The following is a 24,628-nucleotide window of genomic DNA, read 5'->3' as shown; positions in this document are numbered from 1 at the left end:
CAAATCATATCAGAAAACTAAGAGGTATCGAAATACAAAATGAACGGCGGGTCACTTATTCAAAAAAAATTAAAACAGAGTACATGTCAAGAATCTTTATAATGTTTTAAGGTTTGGGGGGGTCCTGATCCCCCCCCCCTTATCTACACCACTGTGCTTGGATGTCAGTGTTATTTTGATTACACTTTAAAGTTCTATTTACATAATGAAATTAGCCTGGTTGGCCATTAATCAGTGGGTTTAGGATGAGTGTGAAATTTAAAAAATGATGAACTAAATTATACCACTATATAAGTAAATAATATAAAAACAGTATAAAATTTGTTTTAAATGATATTGGATTGTTTTAGTGGATATTTTTTTAAATAATTAATTTCTTTCGGGGTTGCCTTCTAGATAAGTTTCTTGAAAATAAAAATATTGCCCTGACATATATCTAATCCATTTATAGAAACAGAATCAAAATGTTCTTGTTCAAAATGTATTTACCGGTTAAATAGCCCTAATTAATTATTTTATATTCAATATCAATTTTTATTTTTAACCTGCACATGTGATTACATGTAAATCAGGTTTAATTATGATATTTGTTATCGATTTGCTTTGTGCATTGTATATGAAGGTAAAATATCTTTTGTGGCCAAATAAAGAAGTTAACTAAAGGTTTGTAATATCATAAAAGTTAAACTTGATAAAGTTTAGGTGGTTATGATCAGTACAAACTTTACTAAAATTATTTATTACTATAAAGTCCATTAACATTCAAAACTGTGATTAATATTCAGGTTTAGACTAAATTTTAGATTTATTTTATGTGCAAACATTAGAAGGTGAAAATAATACATTTAAATCAGAAAGACGTAAGAAAAATACTGCCATTTTCAAATTACAAAGTCGGTTAGAAAAGAGTTCATTAGGCCCTTATTCGTACTCATGTTAAAATAGGCACATTATTATGCTGTTTACTTAAAAATAAAAAAGATAAAGTTTTTGTGGGTCAAACATGTTTGTAAGACCATGATATTTTTTCTTTTGCTCAATTATGTATGACTAACAACAAATATATATATACATAAAATGTTTTACACATTTGTAAATCTGCTTGTAAAAAATAAAAATAAGGCATTGACCTGTAAAAGCCCATGTTCAAAGTTGGAACTACACCGCAAGATAAAGTGATGACAGTTTTAAGGCTCTGTCTATAGTATTTCGTGAGAAAATGTTTAATCTGTGTTCAAAAATAATTTTTCTTAAAACACTAATGAAAATTAACTAAGCTTGCATTACAATAAAACTATTCTTATTAAGTAATTTTAATGCATTCCAACACCGTGAGAAGGTTCCTCTAGGTCCAAGCTTCGTCTTCCAACTTCCTTTCAGCACTTTCTCGGTGTTTTCTGGCCTTCATACACAAAATTTGAAAGCATATGATCACTTCTTTGTACTTGTATTTTGGTTCGAGTTGTATCATTAATAAGGCTGTATATTACTAACACTCATTTCTAATTATTTCAAATCTGTACTCCTGATTTCATTTCCTCTATTGCAGTTTGAAATTGCATCATCAACACCGACCTTTGTGGTTTTTTGACTAACAAACAAGAATTTCGATAGTCGCGACAATTTAACGACGCTTACAAGTAATGGGATTTTGTAACTCCCTTTGAAAGCATAAAAGGTTAGAATTCGTCGAGTTCAGGAAAATGGGTTTTATTTCGCCCATAATCACTTCAGGTGCATGTGCGAAGACACTCATAAAATCATGCGCCGCACTCGCGGTCACCGTAAAAGCTCAAAACTCATGAATTCCTTTATAAAAAGTGTAATTAATTACTTGCTTATATCTATGAGGAATTTATGAGAGTTACTTCCAAATTATTTTTAGAAACAACACGTTATAAAAGAAATTTTAAATTGAAAAACATCGCCTAGTAAACTCCAACTGAATAACAATCCAATTGTTACAAAATGAAAGAAAGATAAACCAGATTTACATACAAACATATATACAGTAAGTATATAGTAAAATAAAGTATATACTTAAATTTTACAATTTAAACAAACATAATATTTGCGACATTTACGAACTAGTACATACTCCGCGCCTGATATATTACGTGTATGCTACATGTGAACGTCGGTGATATGAGGATGGAGTGATGATTCTGTAGGCGTTGCTTGGGAAACGTGTAATACTGAACACGCAACGTAATATCCTTTTTAATGCAGCTCAAAATCTTTAAATTACTAATTTTAAACGTTGTTGTATTACGTAAAATTTATTTGTTTTAATGTTGTAATGGCGAAAAAAGTGTTTTTGATTTTAAATTCTACTCGTTCAACGCTGTAAAAAATTACTACTGTGATGTATAAAAAATGTTAAATTTAATGTCAGAAAATCTATTCACGTTTAAAACAAATCATTATACAGTATTTTACATGAAATTGTATACTCGCTAATTTGTTCGGGATTTAGCTTACTACTTTTCAAAGAATACGTCTTCGGTTGCACGATAGGGTCGGTTCAAACAAAGGGAGACAATAAGAACAATATTACACTTCAAATATTGTATGGCCGTATTTTTGGTTGTACAATTAAGAAAAATATACTATTTTAAATATATGATCAATACGTACTATCTAATCGACTAAAACTTTTAGAATTTCACATTTTAAATATTAAAACTGTACACAATTACGGGTCGTAAGCACAAAATTCAATGAAGACTATTAGAGTCTAAACTATTGTAGTTTGAACACTACAGCCTCTGATGTCGTTTGCTGAGACAAATGTAGGAACATCAACAAGCAAACCATACGGCAACAGTTTGTAGACTGTCAAATACAAGGTCATTGCATTGAACTTAGTAGCCTACACTCTACACTTCCTAATTGTATTTGCTGCGACTACTGGGAGATACTTCACTAAGCAAACCATACGGCAACAGTTCTGTAAACTGAACATCGCACTTCCTAGTCTGCCTGCTAGGACTACTGAGAGGTACTTAACCTATCTGTCAAAATTCAAATCAAAATGCTTTATTGTCGTAAACATAATATGTAATGCATGACGAGATAATACAGATCAATTATACAGACGAGATAATACATGTCAATTAATACAGTAAGTCGAAGCAAGAACAATCCAACACGATACATTGACTTAACATAACTTTACTAAGAGATTGTCTTTTAAAAAGTCATTACAGTATAATATTCTTTTCTAACTAGCATTCCTTACATTTTTTTTTTCAAAATTTTGCATTCTTTACACTGACTTTGGCTACTTATTTAACAATTTAATGTATAAAAACAAGTTTTTACACTAAAAAAATGAGGTTTTATGAGCTGGGACCTGCAGGATCATAGAGTTTCTTGTGGTTTAGTGATAGGTTTTATTGGGGGAAACGTAAGGGTGTTAATGAACAAACATCCGACAGCTAGTTATGTACAAGGAAGGAAATGTCAATATATCATTCCTTTGAAAAGTACCACTGCCTGACTGGTTCCTCCACACTTATATATCCAAATAAGAAGGCTATAAGCTAAGTGTGGATAAAAAAAAACGAAGTAAGCAGAATAGATGTATTATTGAACAACTTAAGCCTATGAAGAAGGAAAATAGCCTAGCTCAACGTTTCAGATACCTTGTCGATATGACCCTCAAAGCTTAATTTGCCGTCACCGTTAATCCCAAAAGTCAGTGCTATTGCAGCTTTCAATGACATCGTCACCTAAAACTAGCCCCATAAGGCAGTTTTTTTTAGTTTTTAAGATGAAATTGGATAATTCCAGTCTTATAGGTATTAACGAAAATTCCATTCGAATTCATCCTTTGAAGAAGAAAATTTGTGTCAGTAAACATCTATTTCTAGGCGACGATGATCCCTGTTCGTAATACTCAGAGAGGTGTCGTCAGCAATCATAAAACCGTTTTAAGCACAATTGAAATTTCATTAATAAAAAGGAGAAAAAACATTGGCCCCAACACTGACCCATGTGGCACCCCAGATTTCACGGGCCTCGACTCGGAATTTATATAACCAAGACAGCCTCTACGATCATTCTACATCCTCAATTACACTAACCTGACGACGGTCGCTCAAAAGTGATGAAATCCAGTCATGAGCAAGACCCCCCTAACCCAAAGAGACTCTAACTGACCAAAAAGGAGACCATGATTTACCCCATCAAACGCCCTGTTCAAATCCAGAAAAAGGCTAGACGAGTACATTTGACTTCTCAAGCCAAAGGAGAGAGTACATATGAAATCAAACATGGCATACAATGTGGAACAAATTTGTTTAAAACCCAATTGAATTAAAAAAAAAAAACATTATTAGTCGTCAAAAATGACCTATGTTCATACGGCAGAAGTCTGCAGACGGTTGAGTACAAGGCCATAGCCTTGAGTCTGTAGTGTGCACACTACACTTCCTAGTCTACCTGCTAGGACCACTGGGAAGTGCTTAACCGATCTGTCCATACAGCAGCAAGTCTGCAGATGCTTGAGTACAAGGTCATAGCCTTGAGTCTAGTCTGCACACTACACTTCCTAGTCTACCTGCTAGGACCACTGGGAAGTGCTTAACCGATCTGTCCATACAGCAGCAAGTCTGCAGATGCTTGAGTACAAGGTCATAGCCTTGAGTCTAGTCTGCACACTACACTTCCTAGTCTATCTGCTAGGACCACTGGGAGGTACTTATACGACCTGTAATACAGCAGCAAGTCTGCAGACGATTGAGTACAAGGTCATAGCCTTGAGTCTAGTCTGCACACTACACTTCCTAGTCTACCTGCTAGGACCACTGGGTAGTGCTTAACCGATATGTCCATACAGCAGAAAGTCTGCAGATGCTTGAGTACAAGGTCATAGCCTTGAGTCTAGTCTGCACACTACACTTCTTAGTCTATCTGCTAGGACCACTGGAAGTGCTTAACCGATCTGTCCATACAGCAGCAAGTCTGCAGATGCTTGAGTACAAGGTCATAGCCTTGAGTCTAGTCTGCACACTACACTTCCTAGTCTACCTGCTAGGACCACTGGGAAGTGCTTAACCGATCTGTCCATACAGCAGCAAGTCTGCAGATGCTTGAGTACAAGGTCATAGCCTTGAGTCTAGTCTGCACACTACACTTCCTAGTCTATCTGCTAGGACCACTGGGAGGTACTTATACGACCTGTAATACAGCAGCAAGTCTGTAGATTTGAGTACAAGGTCATAGCCTTGAGTCTAATCTGCACACTACACTTCCTAGTCTATCTGCTAGGACCACTGGGAGGTACTTATACCTACCTGTAATACAGCAGCAAGTCTGCAGACGATTGAGTACAAGGTCATAGCCTTGAGTCTAGTCTGCACACTACACTTCCTAGTCTACCTGCTAGGACCACTGGGAGGTACTTAACCTATCTGTCCATACGGCAGCAAAGTCTGAGACGCTTGAGTACAAGGTCATAGCCTTGAGTCTAGTCTGCACACTACACTTCCTAGTTTACCTGCTAGGACCACTGGGAGGTACTTAACCTATCGATCTATACGGCAGAAAGTCTGAGACGATTGAGTACAAGGTCATAGCCTTGAGTCTAGTCTGCACACTACACTTCCTAGTCTACCTGCTAGGACCACTGGGAGGTACTTAACCTATCTGTCCATACGGCAGAAAGTCTGCAGACGCTTGAGTACAAGGTCATAGCCTTGAGACTAGTCTGCACACCACACTTCCTAGTCTACCTGCTAGGACCACTGGGAGGTACTTAACCTATCTGTGCATTCGGCAGCAAGTCTGTAGATTTGAGTACAAGGTCATAGCCTTGAGTCTGTAGTCTGCGTACTACACTTCCTAATCTACCTGCCAAGGTCCAATGTGAGGTACTTATCCTATTTGTCTATTAGATATACAACAGCAAACCTCCGTACTTCAAGGTCATGGCCTTCAGTTTCGTAGAATAAAAACTACTCCTTACATAATTCTACTAACATTACTACTGAGATAACCTACATTAACCGGCCTGTGGAAACAACAGGAATGATATGTGAACTGGTCCTTGAATCTTGTAGCGTATAAAGTACATTTCTCTAATTCTGTGTGTTGAATCCACACAGAAGTTTAAAATTATCTCTTCTCTGATGCACTGTGGGCTCCAAAGACCATGTTTTTGTAGCTTTTCAGTTTTCCGTTTCTCCTAACATTTGTAGATATTTCAGATAAAGCATACGACACTATGGTGGCACCCGATAGCTAGATAAACACCTATATAACCGATAAAGGTAGAAGTGTTAGTTGTACGCCGCTGTGACGAGACGTGTCGGGTTATGGCCGAGGAACGAGGTCAGCTGCTCCGAGTCGCCACGCTATTGTCCACCAGCCTCAGCCTTGTGTTGTCAAATAATTACTTCCTTGTACTCTTTGCCATCGCCTTTCTTTTGTTTACTGAGGTTCAGGTCTGCATAAATGAGTCCACCCTGGGTGTAACGGTTACGTTGGAATTCCAACTATCGTCAAGTCATTCGCTTACAGTTTAGGTATTCGCTTAGTTTCCTAGTTTTATACCAAGTCTCGGACTGTTGTATTATAATTTGAGTTTGGAAAATGATGCTTTACAATGAGATTAAAGCTTTTCCCTCACTGATTTTCTGTTAATGAGTACGCAGCAAAATGTGTATGCTCTCGCAGACCCTATAAGAACCGCTCATACACATATGCTTATCTCTAACTCCATGCATGAGGGGGTTAATATCTATGTTATTCATGTTATAGGATATTTTCCCATAAGGTAGACAGTCTTTTTTTGGGATATTTTTTAAATAAATCATCTTTGTTCCAATCCTTGAAATGAAATTTAAGTAGCCAAATTTTTACTAATAAAGTAACCAAAAGTCGTTTATACCAAGTAACTGGTGCTAAGTAACCGTGGGATGATTCAGAACCCTGAACACAGGAAAAACGGAAACACGTTTTTTCTATTATTCCATGAGTAGTTGTATGCAATCAAGCCCATGGAGTAATTGTTAAGAGATAAGTACATAATTGTTTTACAATATTTATAAAAGATAGTTGAAGGAAAAGAGTGTTTTTTATTTTAAACATTGACTTCGTTTTGTAGTAGGTCATTAAATAAAGCATTATTTCTTTAAAACTCATTATGAAAAAGCTTGTATATACTTAAGTCATGAATAATTACACAAGCATGTGTTACTTTTTTCAAAGTTTGTTGTAATTGGGTAATTTGAACAAATATTAGGATTTCGGATATTTTCCTCTTTATATGTTACAAAAATAGAACACAATGTTTCGAGGATTAAAATATACCCACCCTCTTCCTTAGGTGTCAAAAACCCATAAGCTTAAAAATTCACTAATCGTGTTATTCCCTGAAGTTGTAACTCGCGTACATTGTGGAAAAACACATTTTGATCTTGAGCCGTTTGTTCCTCTGGTAATAAATTGAACGTATAGCCATTTTTTAATATCTACAATTCCCGTTGAGTGTTTTAATCTTCGTATTTGTTTATCTTCAGGGGAGTTACTTAAAGTTCTGTCTGTGATTCTAAAATCTTAAAAAAATTATGTAACCAAAAACCGATAGCACCAAGTAATGGGTACTACGTGAGGAGGGCCTGAGTCTGGCTTGCAGGACTTTTACTAGTAAACCTTGTTGGAGATAGAGAAAATAAAAATGTCGATGCCCTCACGAGGGATACGGATCCCTCCACATTCAGATGTCTCCCAATATAAGAAACGCTCTCTAAGCTACCGTACGAACTTTTGCATCCATGATAGTTAGCTGAGAGTTCACCGTCGAAGGGTATATCCGATCTGTTTCATGTAATTATGAGACAAACATTCGTCAATTAGTGAGTGTGGAGTTAGAGAAGTTACGTTAATGGCACGTGGAGACAAGACTGCTGTGTTCAATGTATTCTGTTTATGAATAACAAATCTTACAGATATCGTTCCTGGATGTTTTATTAATACAATCTCGTACTATCCATAATAGATCCTCGTTGAGGCAGAATCTCAGTACCCGCAGTACATCCATAACTACACCTTATGCTACACACGTTATACATGTTGTTGAGGAATGTTGTGTATTAATCAATGTCGAATTTGTTGTTGGTGTGGCAACCTCAACCCGGGCTGTGGATGTCTTGTGTTGTACCGGTCAAGCTTTCGATACGTTATGTTTCAGTGTTTTATATGTTTCATTAAAAAGGCCATTGTGGATACTCTTTTTCTGTGTTGTATACTTGATGGAGGTCACCAGGTTTTGATATTAAAGATATTTTTATTTCTTCCACAATTTAATGGTTATGAATTGTAGACCGTATTTTTCTACATAATATTTTTATAATTTATTAGAGTTACAATCCATAGCGTTACAAAGTCCGATTTATGGATCCGTTATGTTGCAATGTCTGATATGTCATATTATAACTCGAATGTTTGATACGTTATATTACAGCTCGAGATATGGATATGTTGCGATACAAAACCGGAGTTATGGATCCGTTATGTTGCCATGTTTGATATGTCATATTATAACTCGAATGTTTGATATGTCATATTATAACTCGAATCTTTGATACGTTATATTACAGCTCGAGATATGGATATGTTGCGATACAAAACCGGAGTTATGGATCCGTTATGTTGCCATGTTTGATATGTCATATTATAACTCTAATCTTTGATACGTTATATTACAGCTCGAGATATGGATATGTTGCGATACAAAACCGGAGTTATGGATCCGTTATGTTGCCATGTTTGATATGTCATATTATAACTCGAATGTTTGATGTCATATTATAAGTCGAATCTTTGATACGTTATATTACAGCTCGAGATATGGATATGTTGCGATACAAAACCGGAGTTATGGATCCGTTATGTTGCCATGTTTGATATGTCATATTATAACTCGAATGTTTGATACGTTATATTACAGCTCGAGATATGGATATGTTGCGTTACAAAACCGGAGTTATGGATCCGTTATGTTGCCATGTTTGATATGTCATATTATAACTCGAATGTTTGATACGTTATATTACAGCTCGAGATATGGATATGTTGCGTTACAAAACCGGAGTTATGGATCCGTTATGTTGCCATGTTTGATATGTCATATTATAACTCGAATCTTTGATACGTTATATTACAGCTCGAGATATGGATATGTTGCGATACAAAACCGGAGTTATGGATCCGTTATGTTGCCATGTTTGATATGTCATATTATAACTCGAATGTTTGATACGTTATATTACAGCTCGAGATATGGATATGTTGCGTTACAAAACCGGAGTTATGGATCCGTTATGTTGCCATGTTTGATATGTCATATTATAACTCGAATGTTTGATACGTTATATTACAGCTCGAGATATGGATATGTTGCGATACAAAACCGGAGTTATGGATCCGTTATGTTGCCATGTTTGATATGTCATATTATAACTCGAATGTTTGATACGTTATATTACAGCTCGAGATATGGATATGTTGCGTTACAAAACCGGAGTTATGGATCCGTTATGTTGCCATGTTTGATATGTCATATTATAACTCGAATGTTTGATACGTTATATTACAGCTCGAGATATGGATATGTTGCGTTACAAAACCGGAGTTATGGATCCGTTATGTTGCCATGTTTGATATGTCATATTATAACTCGAATGTTTGATACGTTATATTACAGCTCGAGATATGGATATGTTGCGTTACAAAACCGGAGTTATGGATCCGTTATGTTGCCATGTTTGATATGTCATATTATAACTCGAATGTTTGATACTTAATATTACAGCTCGAGATATGGATATGTTGCGTTACAAATTCCAAGTTTTGTTACAAATTCTGAGTGTTTGATGTGTTATATTATATCACGGTACGTAACGTTACAACTTGAGTGGTGAATATGTTATGCAAGAGCGGAGAAGGGAACGGCGAATGTAAGTGACCGGAGAAAGTCCTGCAGAGTTCCACGAGAAGAGCGAGCGAGGTTGATGGCCTACCAGAGTCGCCTCCCCTCCAGCACCAGCCTCCCTGTTATACTCTTACTACGCCCCGTTCATGTACAGATAGAGCACATTTGTGGTTTACACATTGTCTACAAACTGCTGATACATACAACTTATTTCTGCATCTCGTTTTAGATCCTATTCTATCTATTACTTAACGATAACAACTGAATATAAATTTCCAACAGAATTAAAATATGTTTGATGATGAGATTTCCTTAACAATATAAAATTTAATGTTACTCAGACTACACATATTTACCCAGTACCAACGCTTATCCTGGGGTAAATGTGAAATTAATCCTCTCCTTATAATGTCCATGTAAGTTAACTAGTTTAGGTAGTAATTAGTAGGTTTAGTAATTACTAAAACGTGTGTAGTATACCTGTTAATAACGTTGATCAGTGTATAATTTACCTTAGCAATAATACAAAATAATTGGCTGAGCGTTAGTAAAGTCTATTTATTACTTGGGGGTGGCAACATGTCTCTTCTCACTGTCTTTGTTTGTGGTCCCGACCGTACTTACGAATGTACGTACGTACGTGCAGAGAAATGTACTGACACATGCTTTGTGTAAAAATATTTACAGCCCTTTACGAACGTTAACGGCAGTAGTTAAACAAGAAATGATTAATTGAAGTTCAAAATACCGTTACAATAGTATATATGTTCACAAATTATAACTTATTGAATACCATGTTTTTGAATATATGTATAATTTCAATTGTGGTTTGTTCACAAAAAATCAACTAAGATAATCCTGGTTCGAGGGTTCGAGTCCTTGTGCAGCAAGTACTTTTGTAAATAAAACTTTATTGAAATTACATTTGGTTATTACTGCCGTTATACGTACTCTATGTTTGTATACATAATATACACATGGTTGTTTAAATTTCAAAAACTAAATAACAATATATGTTAGAAATATTTGTCGTTACAAAAGTCTGTCACTCACAAGGTGCGCTACCTGGACTGTAGACACTTAAGGTTACAAGGAAAACAGTAAATTTTCAAGTTAAGGTTTTGTATAGGTAGGCCTATACATAAATTGAGATTAGTTGTCTGTATATATCTTAAGCCTACTTTGATTTTATGAATTTTTCGGGGACGTATAATTAATATTTCACACAACTTTTATACTTATTCGAGTTCAACGCTAAGAGTGAAAAATGCAAGATTTTGCTGTGTTTTACTCCAGAGCTTCAATTATATACAGAGAAATTGGTTCTGGTCAGTAATTCTATATTTTACTGTAGGAATTTCCCCTTTTGGTGATAAAACAGTTTAGATCTGCACTGGATGTCTACAATATGCCACACCAACTATGTCCTTGCTATTACGAATATCAGGAATTGACACATGTTAGTATGAAACATAGCATACGTTGATGATCTTTAGCGTAAACCCGAATCGAACCAGAATAAAAACAAATTAAATTAAATTAATAGTGAACCCTTCTACAAAATTATAGCCATACACGAGCTGTAAATAAAACTTACAAGAACGTACTCTGATTTTCATGTAATTCGTCTATCGATGAAAGCAGTAGTCTCTACTTACATATTTCAGGATGAACATTTGTTTACCTGGAACAAATAAAATTTAAATTAGATACCAATTCATTAATAAAAAAGGCATATTATGTTATCAACATTATATTTTACCTGTATAAGCTCAATTAAAAATTGTAATTAACAATTCTACAACCTATTTTCAGTATAATCAAAACTAACCCTATAATGTAAACATTGTAAATGACCTATTTGTTGTTGTATGTACTATTAGTTGAATGTTAAAAAAAATAGAATTAGGTGTATAACACGAGAACGTTGATATATACTTTTTCTTGTTACAAAAGGCCAAACCACTGTGTTACGATAAAATTCATGGACATAACATAAATGATAATTTGAATAAAAATATGACTTTACAAATTGTATTTTTCATTATAATATCAAACTATCTGTACTTTTAGGTAGATTTCATTGAAACCTGTCTACTGCAGTACCCTCATGGCGGTATTTTTGGTAAATTGTTTTGCATTGATATCTATATATTGAATAGACTGCATTCAGAAAATGTTTTAGTATTGTATACATCATGGAGATAGGACACGATAATGTTTGGAATTTTTTAATACATTCGCATTAAATTTCATATAGAAATATTATATGTACATGGACTGGATAAGTTCTTTAGCAAGTCTTGACCAATAAAAACGTCAAGATGGCGGTTGTATATAATTAACACGCTTATATAGAAATACTAAGCAATGTAAAACAATTTAACTTTACTTCATGTTAGATAATTTTTAATATTCAAGATGGCGGTCGTTCAAAGTTTGGAAAAGGAACGGTTATTGTGTTGTTTGCTATTAGACACCGTAGAGCGAAATGGAAAGTGGTTTACAATTCTCAGTTAATTTATAACAATGTTTGATGTCACATATACATGTATTTTAAAGTTTCAGTTTAGCGGCCATACATATTACGAGAAGTATTCAGCTATAGTCGGAATACAAGTAAGTGTATATGTAAGCATACGGTAACATCGACTCTTTTCAACTCTATATGATTGTAAATATACCGTGTTCACGTTTGTTCATACATCTGTATATCCTTATTAGCAATTACCAAATTCTTCGCACGCGATTTCGTAGGCTTTGCACGTGTATGAGCACTTCTCTTTTGAGTATATTATATTTCCGACGCTAATGTTGAATTTACCTTACGATCAAGAAAATGGGTCAAAAAGTGTATACTTAAGAAGTGTATTTTTTTACATTAACCCAAGTTGCAAACTCTAGGCATCTTTGAACTGCTGTCATTTTTGACTCGGTTTTCCGTTTGAGGTCTGGTTTGTGGCTCTGTACTCTACTAATAAAGACCTTTTATTTGATATACATATCAACCTATGCTTACATTTAAGATTTCCTTCTGACCCCTAGCGGGCCGCCCCCCTGAGGAAATAGCGGATCACTGAATATGTGAGAAAATAGATTTTTATATCTAGTAACTTTGTGTAAGGTTTGTTAGCTCTATTTTAAATATTTTGAAAAATATTTAACCGACCCGGGACTTTTTGGACCCAAACTCTAGCCATCTTTGAACGGCTGTCATTTTTGACTCGGTTATCCATTTGAGGTCGGGTTTGCGGCTCTGTACTCTAATAATAAAGACCTTTTATTTGATATGCATATCAACCTATGCTTACATTTAAGATTTTCTTCTGACTCCTAGCGGGCCGCCCCCCTGACGAAGTAGCGGATCACTGAATATGTGAGAAAATAGATTTTTACGTCTAGTAACTTTGTGTAAGGTTTTGTAGCTCTATTTTAAATATTTTGGAAAATAAATAATATATTGATAGGACTTTTTGGACACCCTGTATAGTAACTCTTTGATACCTGTTGTCTGTAATGTATGTTACAGTACTGGCCGAGCACTGCATACTTAATAGTTGCTCAATTATACAGTTAAGAGTATATTTTTACTTAAACATTTAATTTTCTTATCTGGATATTTTCTTAGTCTGTGCTCAACAGCGGTTGCAATAAGAAGTGTTACGAAGTTTTACGAATCTATGCTATCAAGACTAAATGAAAAAATTGAAAGAGTTATTAAATTAATTAAACATATGGTTATGCTGTGATAATACAAGTGAACAGTTGATTATTACAGGCTTCTTACATTCAATAATTTTACACATGAAATCTACCTTTTTTCCGTTTGCACCGCGGAAAAGATATTTTTAACTTATAAGCTTACATCAAACCGTGTTGCTATTTTAAATTTAAATTATGTAGATATTTTATAAGTTATTTCATATTTCTTAGAAAAAGAATATATAATCAAACTAATGAGAATTTGTATGAATGTAATAATGAAATATTTTTTATTAAATTAGTTTTGCAGTTCATTACTTGTCTACAAGAACCTTGCCTATTACCACTAAGTAAAGAGTTTTAGATTGTAAACCTCCAGTGCAGTTATACTATTCTATGCCATGGAGGTTTTGCGAGATGACTAGTTGCTTATTACATAAAACCGCCGTGTTCACTAATAAAATTCTCCGTGTAGTGTTGGCCGCCACTTGAGTGCCTATAAATACCTTCCGTACATCTCACACAATACGGTCTGACAAGTCGTGTATTCCTTGTTACATTACAACTCATAACTTTGCGAAATACGTGAAATTTAAGCATTAAGTCTAAAATCTCAACTAAATACTGAAATGTACATTATGTCACCACCAAATATTAGTCAACATTTTGATACATTGGTGTGCATGTTGTTTTAAAAATGTTACTAATGTATACAACGTTATAGAAATGTACTCGCCTTCGGCTCGCTGGGGGCTACGCCCCCAGAACCCTTTTTAAGTATTGGCTAAATTCGGAGATTACTTGAATTCGGGGACAGGTAAAGTCCGAGAATTAGAATAGGGATGGTTTATGCTCTACCAGTTTGCAAGATTTAAAGTAACCATCGCTTTAACTTTTAGAAATAAGTGTTGTGTTGTGCTGTGCGGTAGATATTGGTCATATATATGGGTTATATATTCTAGTACCAAGTCCAGTATTTACTACACAATACAACAAGCCATTAACCTACTAAATGTGTTCTGGTGCTTCTCAAATATAGTGATGTGCGCCTTCATGATCACAACGCTGGTTGGTTGTGTGTAGGACAAATATCTTTTAGCTCTAGTCTAATATTTGGGTATAATGACATTTTTATCTGGTTTACCAATTGACTAAAGAAGGATGTAAGTGTTATATATCGTGTATCGTAGCATTCACGTGATGGGTTGCGAGTAAAGCTGCACAGAACGTGTAGACAGCGGGTGTTAAAACTCTTGTGCTAGCTCCTACCCGGAATTAGCGACCTCAAGAGCCGAAGACGTTTGATGTTTTAAACAAGACCGACTGGAAGTGCCGATAAAACAGTTTAGAGAGGCAGATATGAGGAAGTGCGGCGAAGACACGGAAGCGATGAGATGGACGGACGGCGAAATGCGGAAACAGACGTGAAACAAAGATCATTCATCGCGGGTGAGTTTGGGCCCACCTGGCGCGCGTTTACAGAGGAGCGGCGCGGCGGCCGTAAACCGGAGCCGTTGACCTCGCAGTGTCACGGTCCGCCAGGGTCCCGGTCCCGGTCCCGGTCACGCTCGTTCGGCCGGATTGATTCTCGATGCTACTTACCGGATTGTTTTGACGAAACGTCAACATTCGGCTGAGCCAAGTTTTGTAATGTGTGGGGGGTCTATTACAGTAGCCGCTGTCTTAAAGCAAACCTCAACGGATAGTAAATGTCGTGTGTTCTCTGACGATTAATTGGCGGAATACCGTACGTGAAACTTGCCTAATGGACCAAATGCTAGTACGTACAGTTTACGCAACACGGTTTACGTAGAGTCGATGAGCAGGTCCTGTTACTCGGTGTGGTTGCGCAATGTTGAGGTGCATACAACAGCCGTCACACCGGAGCGGGACTGGAGAGAGTCGGCAGACTTTCACTCGACTTTCGCCGCTTATTGCACGTGGCCCACGGCTAGTTGGCTTCTGTAATCTTCCTTGCCTCACCGCGCCACGCCGCACCGCAAATTGTACAATTCTATTTTTAAATCGTTTTAACTTAAAGAGCATGCCATTCGTGTAACTAAAAACATGTAAATTATGCATTAATTTCCCTTTTATTGTACCAGTGTATTTGTTGGAAAGATTTGAACGTCTTAATTCATCAAACTATTTTTTTACTCTGCTTAGTTCGACGTGTGCTGTCATGCTGTCCGCTAGACTTAACCAGTCTTGAGTTGCATGCCCAGATGATCCTGTATCATACTTGCTTGTTTTACACATTGTTAAACATTTTTTAGCAAAAGTTGTAAATTTGTATGGCATGTTCAGGAGTACTTAAAGCACTAAACATTCTTGTATCGTGTTACTTTGTGTAAATACAAAACTGTTAAATACAAAATATGTTGGTTCTCAGTTAATTTGAACAGATTTTGTCAAAACACAGCTATCGAATAATATAATACGCAAGAAGATTGCAACTCTAAATAACGTAACAAACTCATAAGGGTACACAAATAGTATAAGCAAACACACATACTTATGACTTCATAATTACGTATTTCTTATAAAAATATTGAAGATATACTAAATAGTAGCGTACAGATATTCACAAGTAAAACCTACGTATACTTAGAGAATAATATCAAATAGCTTTTTTCGCGAAAGCGGTTATTTTCGGTGCGCAAACTAGTTGTATGAACGAGGCGAGGCCTATTTCGAAAATATGATTAAGCGCTGAGTGACAATTTCTTCGTATAATGAATGTTTTTAAACAGTTAATGAATCAAAGACTGATGTTATTTTAACGCGATATTTTAGAATTTAAAATTTAGAAATCGGTTGCTTTGGAATCAATTCCATCTTTTAAAACTAGTATTTGTATCAACTACGAACTAATATTTATCTAACAAATATACCTCCACCAAAGTTAGTATCTAATGTCTGAGTCACTCTGCCCTAATGGACGGTTTATTCTTATTGTACTGTACCTATGAGTTGGCGAGGTGTAGTTCCAAACAAGGTGACCATCGAAAGCAGTGTTTTGAATATCACAGATTTAAAGCATGTTCTAACGTCCACTTATTTAGGTCGTTGGGACATGGCTTTACAGTGAGTGCCAAAATAATGATATTAAAAGTCATAGACATTATATCCAAAGTCCTTTCCTTATATAAATACTCCCATGGGATTATTAAGGTACCAATTTTATTGTTGAAAGCAACAAGACATTTTCTTACGGAGTTATAAAGCTATATATTTGAGAAATAAACTGATGATGGTGACCGGTTAAGAAAATTAGCATTAAACGAAATTAACTACCACGCTCAAAATAATATTTTATCGGTGTCAAACTCTATCGGGAGTACTAAATGAATCAGTTGAATTAAATATGCATCATTATAACAACTGGAAAACCTCATAGAACTGTACATTACCCGCGCGAAGTGTCACACACTGAATAATTCTGACTTAAAACATAGATTGTTTACTTCATTTCAAGAATTAACGTGTTCGTATCTACTTAAAAATTATTTGTTTCATTCAATGATCTCCCCCAAGGCATGTTTATTGGGCAGCAGCTGTTCCCCAGTGTCGGGAGACCTTGGCCGGTGCTCAACCGCTAAACCTCCTGACCTTAATCCAATTTCGGAACCACTCGAAATACCAGTCCATAAAGCAAACATATAAATGGCCACTTCGCCAAACAAAACACCGTTCTGAATACAAATATCTCCAATTGCCCTAGGACGTAATTAAACTGGACTTGACACGCAGTTCGCGTTACTCTAAATGAGGACGTGTACACTAGTGCACAGTGAGTGTACACTAGTGCACAGTGAATGTACACTATTGAACTTGTCATTCTTATCTCGTACTGCAATTGTAAATCGTTCTTATTCCATATTCCATTGGCAAGTCATTCTTATCTATTACTCCAATAGCAAATCGTTCTCATTCCATAATCCATTGCCAAGTCATTCTTATCTCATACTCTAATTGCAAATCTTTCTTATTCCATAATCCATTGCCAAGTCATTCTTATCTCGTACTCCAATTGTAAATCGTTCTTATTCCATTGGCAAGTCATGCTTATCTCTTACTCCAATTGCAAACCGTTCTTATTCCATAATCCATTGGCAAGTCATTGTTATCTATTACTCCACTTGCAAATCGTTCTTATTCCATAATCCATTGGCAAGTCATTCCTATCGCGTACTCCAATTTCAAATAGTTTTTATTCAATAATCCATGAACAAGTCATTCTTATCGCGTACTCCAATTTCAAATAGTTTTTATTCAATAATCCATGAACAAGTCATTCTTATCGCGTACTCCAATTGCAAATCGTTCTTATTCCATAATCTATTGCCAAGTCATTCTTATCGCGTACTCCAATTGTAAATCGTTCTTATTCCATATTCCATTGTCAAGTAATTCTTATCTCATAATCCAATTACAAATCGTAGTTTGTCCTTTATTCAAGTAGTTCTTATATCAAAATCAGATTTCAATTCGTTCTTATTCCTTACTAAATTATAAATAATTGCTATTTAACATTCCATTAATTAAAATCTGATATGGAAATAATCAATGTAACAACTTCTCTTCCAGTCGGACTATTCTGGAATGTCGCAACGTAGTACGCCCTCTTGTTGTAAAGTACACCTATAGATGAGGTTTACGTCAACTTGTTTGGGCTATCATACTCTATTCTATTTATAATTACAAACATAAACAAAATTAAATAATCTATCGTAATTTTGGTGGTAAATATTGTAAATAAGGAAGAAAATTATTCCCATACAACATTTTCTTGAAGATGTTTATTTAATTAGAAAGACTTATACGTAATAATTGAACTGTTAATACATTAGCAAACAATATTCGTTTATAACAAACACGGTTAGGCAGTTTTCACATAAAGGGCGAAGGGTTGAATCAATAAAAGAGACCAAAATTTGAAAGGAGAATTGAGTAAAATGTCTAATGGAAAGACATGGATCTTAATGAAGAAGTTGTAGGTAGCAGTGATTGTGTTGGCAGAGACTGACCGAAAGAAAACAAAAAGTAACAACAGGTGTGAGTTGCTTGACCGCGATTTGGCAGAAGTGTGCGCACACTCGAATACTGACTGTGTGGTACTTCCCGAGTCTCTGTCCGTGCACTTCAAGGTCACCCACAGACACTTTCTCTCGCATAAGTGTTACATTTATCATCCTTTCGGACTGTAAAATATTTCAGTCCACTTTGTATTGATGTTAATGACAAAAGCTTATACAAAAACTGCCTTTAAAATATTCAATAAAATATCAAGAATTCAACAATTATTGCTTATAAAGATAATATACAAAATTCCTAATCTGTTCTATGATATAATTATCCGAGTTATCGATATCCTGAAAAAATGTGTTCCTTAGCAGCAACACTTGCAGAATGGCACGAAATCTAGTTATATTTAGAAGTCGGTACCGTTCCATGGTTCTCTAGATTACCTGACTGTTCAGAAGAGATTTTCATGTACCTCTTTGGGCTGGAAGTTCACCTCGATAAGTGAATTCTTAGATAATTATTGCATTTAAAATTCACTATTGTTCCTTGATTCTCAAAATTAACCGACTGTTGAGTAGCGTTTATCTCGTGCATTGCAGAAATGGATGTTCTCATTTTGGTTAGTGAGTCGTTGGGTAATTAGTACATTACATTTTGGTACCGTTGATTATTAAGAGTATCTACTTGTTCAGTTGGAACATTCCTTCCGTCTTAAGTGCACTTGCACGGCAAGAGCACTATGTATGAATTTTTATTGAACCAATACATTTCATTTTTCTTTCTTATAAGATTTTTGTGTTTCAGAGCCGGTACCAGGGAAGGCCAAACGTGCTGCGAAGAATGTGCTGACACGCATGAACACGGTGAAGGGTCCCCTAGCCATGCTGCAGACATGTATGGACAAAAACATCAGGATCAAGGTAAAGATGAGTGTGGTGAACTGTAATCTAATGTCGGCTGTTTAGTATTGAAACTTCTATCGGAAACTAAATCCACAATGCGTGTACAGGTCCTGACCCGCAATATGTCGGGGATCCGAGGGCACTGCTCGGGTTACCTGGTAGCCTTCGACAAACATTTCAACATTGCACTACAAGACGTCACCGAAGTTTGGACTCGGCGGAAACATATAAAGTCTCCTGCTCTAGGCAAGTATATTCTACTATCTACTCTGTGTACTGTGTATATGTACGTTCACAACGATAACATAATCGTGCCTTGCCGACGTCACTCCCCCCCACAGATCGCTGCGGCCACTGATGAGGGGAGAGGAGAGTACGGCGAACACTTTCACCAGCAGTTCCTGGGTCATTGATCCTGCCGACCTTATATAATGTATCAACTCGTCAGGAGCATGGTTCTGCGTTCAATAATCTTGTATAAGGAGGAACATTTATAACTTTTCATTTATTACCTACAGTCCAAACTTGTGTATCTAGAATTCTAACCGGTGCGTCAGGGTACCCATCCATACCCCCCGCCACACCCCCTTCAGACTACAATTATTGCACTATCAAAGCAAGTTTGAACTCTGTTACAGCATATCCACACTTCCAAGTCAGTAACCACAATACTAAGTCCAAGCAAAGGTCCAGCCAAGGTCTTGTAAAAGCGCTTGTATATTCATAATCTTGTTTATTACAAGTGTGTAACAAGTGGTGAATTTCCTACAAGGACGCAACTACCGTTTATCTCGCTGAGTATAACTAATACTCCACAGCATACAGGTACTGTTCACAGCTACCTGCACTATTCACAGCTTCTGTCGGTTCAGTATCTTGTCAAGAAATGCATTGTCAGAGAACGGAAGTTACATTATGCAACCGGGACAATACAAGTGCAGTTTATCTCCTAGCTGAAAAGTAAGGTTTCACATCATACAGGTATTGTAGCTGTGTGACAAAATGCACTATTCACAGCTTCTGTCGGTTCAGTATCTTGTCAAGAAATGCATTGTCAGAGAACGGAAGTTACATTATGCAACCGGGACAATACAAGTGCAGTTTATCTCCTAGCTGAAAAGTAAGGTTTCACATCATACAGGTATTGTAGCTGTGTGACAAAATGCACTATTCACAGCTTCTGTCGGTTCAGTATCTTGTCAAGAAATGCATTGTCAGAGAACGGAAGTTACATTATGCAACCGGGACAATACAAGTGCAGTTTATCTCCTAGCTGAAAAGTAAGGTTTCACATCATACAGGTATTGTAGCTGTGTGACAAAATGCACTATTCACAGCTTCTGTCGGTTCAGTATCTTGTCGAGAAATGCATTGTCAGAGAACGGAAGTTACATTATGCAACCGGGACAATACAAGTGCAGTTTATCTTCTAGCTGAAAAGTAAGGTTTCACATCATACAGGTATTGTAGCTGTGTGACAAAATGCACTATTCACAGCTTCTGTCGGTTCAGTATCTTGTCAAGAAATGCATTGTCAGAGAACGGAAGTTACATTATGCAACCGGGACAATACAAGTGCAGTTTATCTTCTAGCTGAAAAGTAAGGTTTCACATCATACAGGTATTGTAGCTGTGTGACAAAATGCACTATTCACAGCTTCTGTCGGTTCAGTATCTTGTCAAGAAATGCATTGTCAGAGAACGGAAGTTACATTATGCAACCGGGACAATACAAGTGCAGTTTATCTCCTAGCTGAAAAGTAAGGTTTCACATCATACAGGTATTGTAGCTGTGTGACAAAATGCACTATTCACAGCTTCTGTCGGTTCAGTATCTTGTCAAGAAATGCATTGTCAGAGAACGGAAGTTACATTATGCAACCGGGACAATACAAGTGCAGTTTATCTCCTAGCTGAAAAGTAAGGTTTCACATCATACAGGTATTGTAGCTGTGTGACAAAATGCACTATTCACAGTTTCTGTCGGTTCAGTATCTTGTCAAGAAATGCATTGTCAGAGAACGGAAGTTACATTATGCAACCGGGACAATACAAGTGCAGTTTATCTCCTAGCTGATAAGAAATGTTTCACATCATACAGGTATTGTAGCGAATTGACAAGCACTACTCACAGTTTGTATTAGGTAAGTATCTTGTCAAGGTCAGCGTTATCGGAGGGTGGAAGTTACATTATGCACCAGGACAATACAAGTACAGTTTTATCTCCTAGCTGATAAGTAATATTTCACACCATACACGTATTGTAGCCAATTGACAAGGACTACTCACAGTTTGTATTAGGTAAGTATCTTTGCCAAGGTCAGCGTTATCGGAGGGTGGAAATTACATTATGCACCAGGACAATAAAAGTACAGTTTATCTCCTAGCTGATAAGAAATGTTTCACATCATACACGTATTGTAGCCAATTGACAAGGACTACTCACAGTTTGTATTAGGTAAGTATCTTGCCAAGGTCAGCGTTATCGGAGGGTGGAAGTTACATTAATGCACCAGACAATACAAGTACAGTTTTATCTCCTAGCTGATAAGTAATATTTCACACCATACACGTATTGTAGCCAATTGACAAGGACTACTCACAGTTTGTATTAGGTAAGTATCCTTGCCAAGGTCAGCGTTATCGGAGGGTTGGAAGTTACATTATGCACCAGGACAATACAAGTACAGTTTATCTCCTAGCTGATAAGTAATATTTCACACCATACACGTATTGTAGCCAATTGACAAGGACTACTCACAGTTTGTATTAGGTAAGTATCTTGCCAAGGTCACGTTTATCGTGAGGGTTGGAAGTTACATTATGCACCAGGACAATAACAAGTACAGTTTTATCTCCTAGCTGATAAGTAATATTTCACACCATACACGTATTGTAGCCAATTGACAAGGACTACTCACAGTTTGTATTAGGTAAGTAATCTTGCCAAGGTCAGCGTTATCGGAGGGTGGAAAGTTACATTATGCACCAGGACAATACAAGTACAGTTTATCTCCTAGCTGATAAGTAATATTTCACACCATACACGTATTGTAGCCAATTGACAAGCACTACTCACAGTTTGTATTAGGTAAGTATCTTGCCAAGGTCAGCGTTATCGGAGGGTGGAAATTACATTATGCACCAGGACAATACAAGTACAGTTTATCTCCTAGCTGATAAGTAATATTTCACACCATACACGTATTGTAGCGAATTGACAAGCACTACTCACAGTTTGTATTAGGTAAGTATCTTGCCAAGGTCAGCGTTATCGGAGGGTGGAAGTTACATTATGCACCAGGACAATACAAGTACAGTTTATCTCCTAGCTGATAAGTAATATTTCACACCATACCACGTATTGTAGCCAATTGACAAGGACTACTCACAGTTTGTATTAGGTAAGTATCTTGCCAAGGTCAGCGTTATCGGAGGGTGGAAGTTACATTTAATGCACCAGGACAATACAAGTACAATTTATCTCCTAGCTGATAAGTAATATTTCACACCATACACGTATTGTAGCGAATTGACAAGCACTACTCACAGTTTGTATTAGGTAAGTATCTTGCCAAGGTCATGCGTTATCGGAGGGTGGAAGTTACATTATGCACCAGGACAATACAAGTACAATTTATCTCCTAGCTGATAAGTAATATTTCACACCATACACGTATTGTAGCGAATTGACAAGCACTACTCACAGTTTGTATTAGGTAAGTATCTTGCCAAGGTCAGCGTTATCGGAGGGTGGAAAGTTACATTATGCACCAGGACAATACAAGTACAATTTATCTCCTAGCTGATAAGTAATATTTCACACCATACACGTATTGTAGCGAATTGACAAGCACTACTCACAGTTTGTATTAGGTAAGTATCTTGCCAAGGTCAGCGTTATCGTGAGGGTGGAAGTTACATTATGCACCAGGACAATACAAGTACAATTTATCTCCTAGCTGATAAGTAATATTTCACACCATACACGTATTGTAGCGAATTGACAAGCACTACTCACAGTTTGTATTAGGTAAGTATCTTGCCAAGGTCAGCGTTATCGGAGGGTGGAAGTTACATTATGCACCAGGACAATACAAGTACAATTTATCTCCTAGCTGATAAGTAATATTTCACACCATACACGTATTGTAGCGAATTGACAAGCACTACTCACAGTTTGTATTAGGTAAGTATCTTGCCAAGGTCAGCGTTATCGGAGGGTGGACGTTACATTATGCACCAGGACAATACAAGTACAGTTTATCTCCTAGCTGATAAGTAATATTTCACACCATACACGTATTGTAGCCAATTGACAAGCACTACTCACAGTTTTGTATTAGGTAAGTATCTTGCCAAGGTCAGCGTTATCGGAGGGTGGAAGTTACATTATGCACCAGGACAATACAAGTACAGTTTATCTCCTAGCTGATAAGTAATATTTCACACCATACACGTATTGTAGCCAATTGACATGGACTACTCACAGTTTGTATTAGGTAAGTATCTTGCCAAGGTCAGCGTTATCGGAGGGTGGAAATTACATTATGCACCAGGACAATAAAAGTACAGTTTATCTCCTAGCTGATAAGTAATGTTTCACAGCGTGCAGTGCTGATAGTGAAGCACAATACGTAGGGATTTAGTGACTGAATACCTAATCAAGATAAGGTAGTAGGTAGGTAGGATATCAGGCAACAGAACCCGTAATTTGCAACTAGGAGACTTGTAGCGTCCTTTCTTTATGCATCTGATGGCTAGTATTCGGAGACCTAGCTAACCTTGAGGTTGTAATATAAATAAAACAAATAGCAATGGTAAATTGTCATCTTGTGAAGAAGGACATCGTCAGTAGTCATATTATGCGACTTGCAGCTTCCTTTTATATCATATAACAAATTACAAATATTCCATACCATGCAGAATAGTAGTTATAATGAGAACAATACAACTAACATTGGTGGTTGATATAGTTTTCAGATAGGAAATAGGAAAAGAAATGCTTGCATGAGCAACAGGTTTCGTTTATCTAACAGTTAATATTTCACAGGAT

The 24,628-nt window shown here is 36.4% G+C and overlaps 2 protein-coding genes across 5 annotated transcripts in view; one reads left to right on the top strand and one right to left on the bottom strand.

The window, feature by feature from the left end:
- The window catches only part of LOC124360581, a 497,152-nt gene that overhangs the window by 352,598 nt on the left and 119,926 nt on the right, over positions 1–24,628 (bottom strand). The gene's annotated exons all lie outside the window — the stretch shown is intronic.
- The window catches only part of LOC124360579 (U7 snRNA-associated Sm-like protein LSm11), a 55,410-nt gene that overhangs the window by 21,994 nt on the left and 8,788 nt on the right, over positions 1–24,628 (top strand). The window contains exons 3-4 of the mRNA XM_046814310.1: positions 19,475–19,590; positions 19,680–19,818. Of these exons, the coding sequence (XP_046670266.1) occupies positions 19,475–19,590; positions 19,680–19,818 (255 nt within the window). The remainder of the gene's footprint in view (positions 1–19,474; positions 19,591–19,679; positions 19,819–24,628) is intronic.

Source organism: Homalodisca vitripennis, chromosome 4, assembly GCF_021130785.1.
Source record: "Homalodisca vitripennis isolate AUS2020 chromosome 4, UT_GWSS_2.1, whole genome shotgun sequence".
Lineage (NCBI taxonomy): Eukaryota > Metazoa > Arthropoda > Insecta > Hemiptera > Cicadellidae > Homalodisca > Homalodisca vitripennis.
The sequence above is the reverse complement of the archived record's forward strand: the minus strand, read 5'-3'. Positions and strand labels throughout refer to the sequence as shown.